The 12,326-nt window shown below is 42.1% G+C and overlaps 1 protein-coding gene across 7 annotated transcripts in view; it reads left to right on the top strand.

Moving 5' to 3' along the window:
• TNRC6C (trinucleotide repeat containing adaptor 6C) overlaps positions 1-12,326 on the top strand; it is a 157,235-nt gene that overhangs the window by 114,572 nt on the left and 30,337 nt on the right. For 5 of the 7 annotated variants that reach the window (XM_077459265.1, XM_077459267.1, XM_077459268.1 and 2 more), the window contains 5 exons: positions 1,109-1,315; positions 4,509-4,669; positions 6,662-6,742; positions 8,639-8,696; positions 9,872-10,038. In XM_077459265.1, the coding sequence (XP_077315391.1) occupies positions 1,109-1,315; positions 4,509-4,669; positions 6,662-6,742; positions 8,639-8,696; positions 9,872-10,038 (674 nt within the window). The remainder of the gene's footprint in view (positions 1-1,108; positions 1,316-4,508; positions 4,670-6,661; positions 6,743-8,638; positions 8,697-9,871; positions 10,039-12,326) is intronic. The other 2 variants (XM_077459266.1, XM_077459269.1) reach the window with 1 other exon arrangement.

Consider the following 12,326-nt stretch of genomic DNA (forward strand, 5'->3'; position numbering starts at 1 on the left):
TTGAATATGGTATTTTGAAATGTTTACTGCCACTGATTATAATTTTGACTATTTATAAGTGAAATCTTTTTAACTGTTGTATATTAGTGTTTGTGCCTTTGGCACCTGTCTATACAACAGAAGATCAGTATTTGTCCTGGCTGACCACATATTTGCAGACATGAAAATTCACCTGGTGTCAGACTTGCAGATGTACAAAGTCTCACTGTATTCTTGTGATACTGCAACTTAAATTGGTTCTAAAGTCAAATATTTTTTTTTTACTTTAATGCATTCCCTGCACACAGGACAGACTGAAAGCAGTGGGAGTCATTACCTCCTGTAGCTGTCAGTCATCTTTTGTGAGCAGGGAGGCTGCATGGCCAAGCTGTGTGTGTGTCCATAGACGCAAAGCGCCTGGTTTGGGAGCACACCAGCACTGGTGCCCCCACAGCACACAGCTTGCTATGGAGGCACTTAGGAAGAAGATGCAGACCGCGCCGGCAGGGGACCGCTCTGTGCAATATTGTTGCATAGAGCAGGTAAGTATAAAACTGTCTATTTTCTCTATTCTTTCTTTCCCTTTAGAACCACTTTAAAGGTATAGCAAGCATAATAGTTTAAAAGCAAAAGCCATGTGCTTTTTCATGATATACCATGTATTCTATCCTTGTCCAACAATCAGTAGGCGAAGTGGAGAAAATATTGCATGATGTCTAAAAACATTTAATCCATGTACGCCTTCAGTTAATATTTTATACTTGTGTGATGGCTTAACTTTTTAAAACTTTTGTTCTTGAAAGCTCATCTGTATTCTGTTTATGTATCCTCCGTGCTCTTGTTAGAGAAGAGTTTTGTGAGCCGCAGCTGCTGTCAGTACAAGTTGTAATGTATCTCACAACCAGACTGCAGCAATATCCATCCTGCTTTGCTGGTTCTCCTCATTGGGCACGACTGTACTACAGACACCAGTTACATTGCTGTAGATCCCAGCCATAAAATGTAAATCTAAGAATACATAAGACATCATTTTTTGTTAAATAGGTGCTCCTTAAATTAATCTGTTACTATATGTAAGATTAACATTAATGTTCTGTTGTGTTAATTTATTATGTGTACTTTTTTGTAGGCTGGGGAGATATGCCTCCTGTCCACTCTAAGGCCGAAAACCCTTGGGGGGAGCCCCCATCTCCGTCTGCTTCAGTTGACAATGGCACTTCTGCATGGGGAAAGCCCTCCAATAGTGGTTCAGGATGGGTGGATGGTGCTGCAGAATCATCTGGAAATTATGGCAGGACAAATGCTCCAGCTGCTGCCCCTTCGCTGTGCAAACCAGGTTTGTAAATAAGAACATTATCTTGTGCTATTCCATTTGGGGAGGTGTGTTTTTTTTTTTTTTTTTTTTTTCCATTTATTTTTTTTCCCTAAAGCTGGCTATACACTTAGATTTCGTTCAGGCTGCGGACTGAAAATGAAATCTAACAAATTACTCCATACATGTTACCAGTGCAGATGGAGGAACTCTGATTAAAGAAAAGCAATTTTGGCAATACTTCTCCTGGGGAATCACAGGAGTGCAGTTCGTTCTGAATTCCTGTGACCCGTTTTCAGCCGATGTCACTGAGCCGGTACAGGCTCTGAAAAGATCCTGACCATCTGGACTAGCAACTGGCTCATCCTCTCAGCAAGCCTCAGGGAACTTGAGCCAGCCACTCCCGCCCCCTCCACAGTCCAGCACTGGAGGGGCAGAGCAGAGAGCCAGTGACATGTCATTCACTGGCTCTCTACAGCCTATGGCTCGGTTCACACAGGGGTGACACGACTTCAGGACGACTTTGTGAGGCAACTTGGAGACGACTTGAACACAACTTTTAGACACGACCAAGTCGCCCCAGGCCAGGCGACTTTTGCTGTGGCCAATCAGAGAATGAGCTCTGAAGGGGGAACTCCACGCCAAATTTCTGAAAAAAAAATTGGCGTGGGTTCCCCCCCCCCGAGAGCATACCAGGCCCTTAGGTCTGGTATGGATTCCAAGGGGAACCCCCTACGCCGAAAAAACGGCGTGGGGGTCCCCCCCAGATCCACACCAGACCCTTATCCGAGCACGCTACCCGGCCGGCCAGGAAAGGGGGTGGGGACGAGCGGGCCCTCAACATGGGGGGGTGCCTTGGGGGGGCGTGCGCCCCCCCCACCCCAAAGCACCTTGTCCCCATGTTGATGAGGACAAGGGCCTCTTCCCGACAACCCTGGCCGTTGGTTGTCGGGGTCTGCGGACGGGGAGCTTATCGGAATCCGGGAGCCCCCTTTAATAAGGGGGCCCCCGGATACCGGCCCCCACCCTATGTGAATGAGTATGGGGTACAATGTACCCCTACCCATTCACCTGTAAAATAAAGTACAAAAAAAAACACAACACACAAGATAAAATAATTTATTGCACAGCTTCGGGGGTCTTCCGTCTTCGGGGGTCTTCTCGCCGGACTCCTCCGCTATCTTCTTGTAGCTCTTTTACTAGCGGAGGAGCCCGGTATTCTTCTTCGTCGCCGCGGCCTCTTCTTCCGACTTCGGGTGTCTTGTCCCCCTCTTCGGTTCTTCTGCCGGGCCACCGCGCCTTCTTGTAGCTCTTTTACAGGCGGTGGCCCGGTCTTCTCCACCGAAGTCGGAAGAAGAGGCCGCGGCGACAAAGAAGAATGCCGGGCTCCTCCGCTAGTAAAAGAGCTACAAGAAGATAGCGGAGGAGTCCGGCGAGAAGACCCCCAGGCTGTGCAATAAATTATTTTATCTTGTGTGTTGTGTTTTTTTTTTTGTACTTTATTTTACAGGTGAATGGGTAGGGGTACATTGTACCTGGTATGCTCTCGGAGGGGGAACCCACGCCAATTTTTTTTTCAGAAATTTGCCGTGGAGTTCCCCCTTCAGAGCTAATAATTCTGTCAAAGTCTCCTCCGTATAGACAGAGATCCGACTTGGAGGCGACCTCCATTGAAATCAATGGGTACAAGTCGCCTACAAGTCGGATTCAAGTAGTACAGGAACTTCTTTTGAAGTCGGAGGCGACTTCAGTAGCGTGCATTAAGACGGCTCTCATTCACTTACATTGATTTTTAAATGTTGTCCGACCTGAGGCGACTAGGGGCGACCTGAAGTCGGATCGCAGTCGCCCCTGTGTGAACCGAGCCTAAGGACAGAGTTGCTGAGCATTCAGCAATGTTTATAACAAAAATAAGAAAAGCAGTATTGATCGTGCTTGGTGTCAAAAAACTAACCATTGTATGAAACCAGGTGACATCAACTAAGATTGTGAGAGCAGCACCCACTAAACTCCCACATAAAGATAAAAACAATAAACAAAATAACTGTGTTGCGCTATCAAAGTGCTAATACATTATTATTACAACCCATAAGCATAGGGATATTAAAATCATGTGAAAATCAATTCATCAAAAAGTATCCAAAGAAGATAATTCAATAAAGTGCACGGTGCAAAATCAGTGCAAGAAAATTCTTAACGTATATGTGTATATCACCCCAATCTTATGTAACACACCCAGGCGTGCACCCAACTCACAAATTGCTTACCGACAGGTAAGACCTCATATATGGAGGCCTGGGAGAGATCCCTGCTGGAATGGATGGCACACTTCAGAACACAGAATAAGGGCTCCCAGAACACTCCGTAGAAGAAGTTCAGGGGAATATAGCGATAAGGAGATTGCCTTCCATGCATCCCAGCGGGGATCTTTCCTAAAAAGTGCAGCCAGGCCTCCAAATCTGAGGTCTTACCTATTGATGAGCAGTTTGTGAGTTGGGTGTGCACCTGGGTATGGTAGTATAGCATATGGCATTTTTTACTCAGCAACTTCAGTAAAAGTCCCCTGAAAGAGTAAGTTGAGCTCTGAAATTTAGTAGCAGAAAAGATGTCTCCATTGAAAGACATTCCCTATATTCCTCTGTTAAAAGCTGTAAAACTTTAGATTTCTGATCATTTTGTCACATTGACAAGGGTCACCAGAACAAATGTGAGTGTGAATCACAAGGACACCAACAATAATAAAACCTGATGAAAGTACTAACCCTTCTCCATTTGAAACCAACGACAGGTTTAGTTGACATTCCACTTTGATTTCCTTTTTCTCTTACAGACCTTCCCTATTCAGAGCAACAGGGACTCTTTCAGACCCACCCCAACCATACTTCCCTTTACTTCTCATGAATCGCTCCTCCCTCTGTTACAGCCACAGCAAAATACCTGGTGCTTCTGGATATGGGAGAACATGTGACCTCCTCCCATGATGCAATGCTCAGGCCTAGCTGCCAAGATGGTCAGGTGCCAGCAGTGGGTGACAATCCTTAGGGTTTCACGTTTCATTAAAAAAAAAATTGCTGAGTAAAAGTAAACCTATCACAAATGTCAATGAAAATTCTTTGTAACTACTTTGCATCTGTTTTCTCCCTTGTGAAGACTGGGAGACGTTATATTTTTCCAACCCCTAAATTCAATTTTACATTTTATTTATTTATTTTTTTAGCTCAAAAATCTATGCAAGAAGGCTGGAGTAGTGGAGGAGAAGAAGTTGGCCTCAGCCAGTGGGATGATGAAGAAAGTGATATGTGGAATAATGCTGCTTCCCAAGATAGTAATTCTTCTTGCAATTCTTGGGGCAATGGCCCCAAGAAAGGACTTTCCAAGGTATCCATATTTAATGAACCTATTACATACAAACAATACCACAATGCTTGACCGATAGAAAATGCACCATTTTGTGTATCTACAAAGTAATTAAGGCTGGATTCACACCTATGCATTTTTTTTCTGCTTTTTGCATTTTGCAGATTTGCACTACAGTCCATTTACCATGGTTTCCTATGGAACACGTTCCGTAGTGCAAATCTGCAAAATGCGAAAAGCACTAAAAATGCATAGGTGTGAATCCAGCCTCAAAGTCATTACTTGAACAGTGTTTATGTACAGCTGGTATAAGTATCTAAGCTTGATATTTATGTTGGCTTCTTGTAATACTTACGTAGCAGCAGTGTGGGAAAGGGAGGGATAGCAATCTTGGCCAGTCAGACTGGATTGGAAAAGTGCTGTCGGAGGAAGAGCTATTTGATGACCTAATTAGTACTGTGTAGCTGCTTCATTGTTTCAGTTGGAAGTGATACCACTGCAAGCCTTACATGGAATCTGATGTCACTCAACTAGTTTTTTTTTTTCCATTTGGATTTTATTTTTGAAAACTGGTTTTCCTTTTACATAAAAGAAACCTATACAAAAAAATACTAAAAAAAAGTTATGCACTCTTTGCAAGTGAAACCATTCGTATTAAAGCGGAGGTCCACCCTAAAGTGGACCTTCCGCTCATTGGAATCCTCCCCCCCTCCGGCGCCACAATTGGCACCTTTCAAGGGGGAGGGGGTGCAGGTACCTGTACAGTACAGGTATCTGCACCCACTTCCGGGATGGCTCTCTGCGGAAAGGGGCGTAGATTACACCCCTTTCCGAAAGTCCCCCGCTGCCTGCTGGGAAACACAAAGATCCCAGAGGCAGCGGGTCCATCCTTATTGCGCAGCGCCACTCGCGCATGCGCAGTAGGGAACCGGGAAATGAAGCCGAAAGGCTCCACTTCCTGATTCCCATACCCAAGATGGCGGTGGCAGCACCCGAGAGATGATCGAGAGATCGGCTTCGGGTGCCGACATCGCGGGCGCGCTGGGCAGGTAAGTGTCACTATTTTAAAAGTCAGCAGCTGCAGTATTTGTAGCTGCTGGCTTTAAAAAAAAAAAAAAAAACGCGGACGCCTGCTTTAATGTATTTCAGATTTGTATTTAGCTGTTTGACTTTTAACTAGTTGAAAGTATAGAAAGTGTATGTATGTATATGTGTGTGTGTGTATGTGTATGTATGTGTATATATATATATATATATATATATATATATATAGTGTGTTTGTTTTTTATATATATATATATATATATATATATATATATATATATAGTGTTTGTTTTTTATATATATATATATATATATATATATATATATATATATATATATTAAGACAAGTTGCTGTGGTACGTTCAAATAAGATGACACAAGTTGCATAATGTCATAGTACTGTAGTAGGACGGTTTCAACTAATAGCAAATCGCATATAGAAATGCAGCATAATTGTCAACCAATCACTGTTCTGTTGCAGATATTGCTAACTACAAAAAGTGTAGTAAACTGTCAAGCATGTCCTATAGCTGGAAAAAAAATGTAGACTCTATCTCCTGCTTATGTCAAGTGTACGTTCTTATGAGTAGTTATACTTGGGGATCCATGAACCCCTTTGCATAAGTATTCTGTAGCTCACCCAGTATCTTTACCTGTGCATGTTAAGATTGCAAATAAAGACTCCTAAATGATTTTAGATGGCCAATTGCACCCAATTTCATGCATTGACGGGGATATATGAAATTAATTTTATCGCTGATGTTCCTCATGAAACTTATAATTGACTAAATCTATATATTAAAAATGTGGATTTACTGGGGCTTTGCTATGAAGTTAGTAATGTTGTTCGATTTTAAAAGATAGTCTATTTTATGTCAATGAACTTACTATGCCCACTGTTTTTTTTTCTTATGGAAATTGATACATTTTCGTATGCATTTGTGACATTATTGTGTTTTCTCATAACAGGGCATGAAGACTCCAAACAAGTCTGATGAGGCCTGGATCATGACTCGACTGACTAAACAGCTCACTGACATGGGCTTCCCGGTGAGTTTGTCTGTGAAATTTTTTATTTTTTATTTTTGCCTCATTTCGACATCCTAAATCTGCCATGGGTGCAGCAAGTATACTGCGGTTCCCTGCAGCCAGGAACCCAGGTGTCCAGACCAGGGGCAGGCACCCAGGATGCACAGATTTATTGATGGGTTCAAAGGAACCAGGGTTGTCTATGGCTGTAAGCATATATTTGCAGATCCAGCAGTTACTTGTGGTTAGGGACAGATATATCCACCCCTGGACACAATCTGGATCTGTAACTACTTGCATATAGCTTCGCACAGCCCTGGCTTAAGCTTGCCTATAACTTGTACTGGTTCAGTCCTGAAAACCATAAAAAATCACCGCTCAATACTACTGTTGGCTAAGCGCAACTGATGCAAACGTATCTTATTTTCATATTCCTAACTGATTACCCATTAGCAAGACTGTTACACGCATGGAGGCTTTTTAATGTTTCATCAACAGAAATATAAAAAAGGTAACTTGGATTCCCAAGTCCTTAAATCCCTATAGTTGCAATCCAGACACCTATAACCTCAGTGGTACCAAATAACCAAAACATATTGTACTTTCACAACCACATAAAAATGTGAGATAACTCCGATACATATGCAAATTTAATATTCAAAACATTGAATTTGAATTTGAATATGCCACAAAAATGATGTGAATATATTGGAGAATTCTGAAAATATCACTATGCATCCATTTATGCAAAGCATTAGTAGTTGCTTTAGTCTGTATAATTTGTTCTTCATTTTCTATACACATAACACAGGAATTAAAATGTAATTTCTCAGGAGATTAAAGGTTCAACAATATTTTCCTGTAACACTGAACAAGAGTCAATACATTTGCTACACTCTTACAATTAAAGTCCTGTTGCATACAGAGATTAAGAGGAGAATAGGGGATAATTAAGGGACTTTAAATGAAGTACACTACTAAAGAATGAAATACAATTGTGTTTGATTCCTGGTAAACAATCGTATAATAATGATACATTTTAACATTTTGAGATTAAGTCGACATATAGTATAAAGAACTTTCATTTGAGCCCACAGATCTGTAGAGCAAAAGTGAGTCTACGTAGAATGACCTTGGGTCTTGCCCTCCCTGTAGACCACTCTCTTATCAGCACGTGGAGGACCCCTTTTTCATTGGACCACACAACACCATGTTTAGTATGTCTGGTTGTAATGGATTTGGATGTCACAGCAATGTTTATATACATTCATGCTGTTGATAATCAGTAATACTGCCTCTGAGTACATTCCAATATGTTGCCAAGCAAGGCTTAATGGGGCAAATCATGTCTTTTATATGTTTTCTATGTTTATTAATCTGCTTTGATGGCTATGTTCATCTCTTTTCTATACTAAAAAACAAAAAAATGTACTGTGACTGCAAGGAATCTTTTGTGTTTCTTGTACAGCAGTATTCCTCTCACAAGTGAAGCAACTTTTAACTGCTGGGTTCTGGTTTCATAGTTTTCCAAATGTTAACTTTCTTTTATCCAACTGTTTTACTAATGACCTGAATATACTGGTTATGCCCACCTCCATCTTCCCTACCCGCAGCCTCCTGGGACATGCCCCACGTCCCAGGTGGCTGCATGTCTATTCAGTCATATGCAGTGGGAAGCCAGCTGTGAAGCTGCTGGCATTCATAGCCAGCTTCCCACAAGCAAAATGGCAGCGTCCGGGACCCGAAGTCCGGAAAGCAATTGGCCCAGATGAACACAGTGCTGGATCCCTGGACAGCCAAGTGTCAGTCAGCAGCTACAGTAATTGTAGCTGCTGAATTTTAACCGTTCCGGAACTGACTGTAGCTCCTCTTTTAAAAAAAAATAAATAAATAATAAAAATCTTTCTTTTATTACAGAGAGAGCCTGCTGAAGAGGCCTTGAAGAGTAACAATTTGAATCTGGACCAGGCCATGAGTAAGTGTTAATTTAAAAAAATAAAAATAAATACCAGCAGTTATTTGGAATTGAAATGTAATCATGTCATTTAAAATTGTTTCTTTGCACTGTAAATCTTCGCAAGCTTAGCGGAATACACAGTGTTATGTTACAAGGCATGCCCTTCCATCTAGATGAGATATGAAGTAGTATTTAAAATTAATAGTGTTTGATGAACAAAAGAAAAATCTAGGAGCCCCTGTTAGTGTTACTGTGTGGATTTCGTTTTTTTAAGATGTTGGAATAGCAAATTGTCTAGATAAAATGACATTATTGTCACTCTCTGGTTAAAGCTGAACCCCGGAGAAAGAAAAGAATACCCTTTGCAGTGAGGCTCCCTCGGCAATGCTTGTGTATGCCAGTACTTCTTCTTTCCTTATCCTTCGCGCCCACAGCAGCCAGCATTTAACCTTTCTCCCTGAAGCTCTGGCTTGTGGGTGGTACCTTGGTGTCCTCAAATACATTGCAAAGTTGTACTTGATGTCAGTCTTCATTCACTGGAAAGCCTTAGCTCTGCTGTGGCAGCCAATCGTGTAGCATGGAGGTAGCCATATGTATGCCTAGGGTACCAGTAATCCTCTTTTTTTTTTTTTTTGATAACCTGGATTGCTCTTTATTGAAACAATGGCATGTTACAATAATGGCAAATAAGTCCGTACACAGCATCACAATGAGATACAGGTACTTAAACATAGGCTGCAAATGTAAAACTGGCTTGTGTAGCATACAAGGGACATAAGTAAAGCAGAAAACATAATGAAAAGGCAACCAGGGGACCAGAACTTTTTACTTGCCTTATCCCTCAGTCCCCCAGCACTCTTCCCCCTATCTTGTATCATGGAGTAAGCCTGTGGAAGATAGGGACAAGTTAAGTCAAACTTTTTTTTTTTTTTTTTAACTGGTACTGTAGGCATAAATTAGCATTTAACGGTTGCAGTTCGAGGGGGGCCCTACTACACGTTATTTTTTGTTTTCCTCAGAGTTCAGTTTTCAAGACTTTGTCTGTACCCAGATATGACTGTCACTAAATGTCCTTTTTGTTAGCACTGCCATTGTGGTCGACTGTATCATGGAAATTGCAGTTACATGCCTCCCCTGTTAAATTTTTGGCTTTTGTAATCACTGGAAAATAATACATATTTGGAATGTTTTAGTGTCTGTTGTGTACTATGTAGGTGCTCTACTGGAAAAGAAGGTGGAAATGGACAAGCGTGGATTGGGAATGGCGGACTACAATGCAGTTGTCGCCAAGCCCTTGAACTGCCGCCCACCACCGATCTCCAAAGAGTCTTCCATGGACCGCCCCACTTTCTTAGACAAGGTAATAAGGATTATTTATTTGTTTCAGATACTTGTATAGCGCTATCAATTTACGCATACATTGAACATTCTCATCAGTACCTGCCCTCAAGGAGCTTACAACCTAGGGTCCCTAACATACATTCGTACATACTAGGGCCAATTTAGGCAGGATCCGATTAACCTACCAGCATGTGTTTAGAGTGTGGGAGGAAACCCACGCAGGCACAGGGAGAACATGCAAATTCCAGGCAAATGGTGTCGTGTTAGGGATTCGAACAAGCAACCCTTTTTGCTACTAGGTGAAAGTGCTAACCACTACACCACTGTGCTTGACTCTTTTCATCTGGGTATACTTTGCATAATTTATTAGATCGAAAGGTAAATGCAGGCATTTTTTTTTTTTTTTCAGGTTTTGCTAGTGCTTTCATAAAATAACAGGGTTATTTAATGCAACGCTCTGAAATTCCAGATGCCAGTGAAAACGCATGTGGCGGATGCGAAAATGTTGATTTGCACTACACATGTTTTGCATTTAGCCGCAAACACCGGAGTGAGAGCAATATTTCCAGGACCATCATTTACAGTTATCTCTAAACTGATCACCTATAAAGGCTCTTAAAGCAACATCTAGGAAAATAATTGGGGTATTTTGCCATGGGTTCCTAGGCATGCACAATTTTTTTTTTTTATTACCTGCTCTGTTTCAGTGGATTTGCAGAGAGCAGCCTGGATACTCCTCTTTTCAGGGTCCCTCTTTGGTGACGAGGGGCTGCCTGGAATATTCATGAGGGCCCTGACCAATCCCCAACAGATGATTTGGCAGGAGGCAGGCCCCCTTCAAATACTCGGGGTCAGCTAGCTAGGGCAGTGGAGTTTGGGTGGAAGATGGAGTGTTATGCTGTCGGTGGCCCTTGAGGGCGCCCATAGTCTGGGGGCTGAACACTGGGACAACTTTTTGCTACAATACCAAAGGGGCCCGCGGTCCCTACCTGCAAAAAGCATTTGCTATAGTCTGATCGTGCTCTTGTCAGACCATCCTTACGGTGCCCAGTGGTCTTGGGAGTTCTACAGGCAAGATTGTGCTGGAGGTAGAAGTGTATATACAGGCTGTATATAGTTTGTGTCCCTGAAAAATTCTGAGCTTGGTCCAGTTGGCATCCCATAATATCCTCAACCCTAGCCAAGTTCAATACCCCTAATAAAACACAAAAACAAAGCTGCAAGGACTGATTCTTGTCTTCAGCGTGGGTAGGATACACACACACACACACACACACACACACACACACACACACACACACACACACACTAATTTGGGGGAGGGAAGGATGTTCACTAATCTAACCCAAAATGTGCATTTTCACATGCAAAATTCATTCATCTCTCGATCTACAAACCTTGATGATAAAATTCAGTTCACAACACAGGCAGTCTTTTTCTGAAGGCCCGTTCACACTACTGCAGTGCATAAGGCAGCTGATTTGATTGCGTGGACTGTCTAAAGCCTCGTACACACAGTCCAATTGTTGGCCAACCGAGCGTCTGATTTTTGTCAAAAGGGCGTGTGTTGGGATCTTGTCTTGCATACTAACGTTACACAATTGTCGTGTCACAAACACAAACCTAGTGACATACTATGAGGAATTTCAGCTCTTGAGCTCCACCCGTCGGGCCCCTTCTGCTTATTTCGTGTTTGGTGAGCATTGATTCCAAGCATGAGTGTTTGTACTTTCAACTTTTGTGTGACGGATTTGTGTACTGACCATATGAAAATCAGACAGCTGTTGTCCGCTGAAAATTTACTTGCCTGTCATCCAACATTTGATGGACGAAAATTGGACAACCATTGTCAAAAGCAGTGTACTAACGGTAAGATTTTTGGATAAAAAACTGTCGACAGACAATCCCCTGCCAACAATCGAACCGTCTGTATGAGGCTTAAGGTACAAAATTGCACCAAAAAAAACAAATTGTAGCATTTACAGCAGCACAGGGCAACGCATGTTGCCTCGAGGTTCGCTGCACTACAGCCCAAGTGCTTTCAGAAGGTACATTGTGGTACCATTCATGGTACATTTTTCGCCAAACACAAAAGAATGAAAGGGCCCTGAAAACAGATTCTGGCAAGCTGCCAGCCCTCTAATCTAAATTAACTAGAAGGCGTTTCTATGCTATTAAAACACACTGAAATCCTGACTTCAGAGTCTTTGTTGTGATCTTTGAGAATAAGTAACTTCACATTTCGTTCTCGTTTACACTGGCAATAACATATATGCTTTTATAGGACATTTCCTAATGCATATAAAT

This window comes from Lithobates pipiens, unplaced genomic scaffold (genome assembly GCF_037356315.1).
Source record: "Lithobates pipiens isolate NorthernLeopardFrog02 unplaced genomic scaffold, aLitPip1_a1.2 Scaffold_28, whole genome shotgun sequence".
In the NCBI taxonomy this organism is placed as follows: Eukaryota; Metazoa; Chordata; class Amphibia; order Anura; family Ranidae; genus Lithobates; species Lithobates pipiens.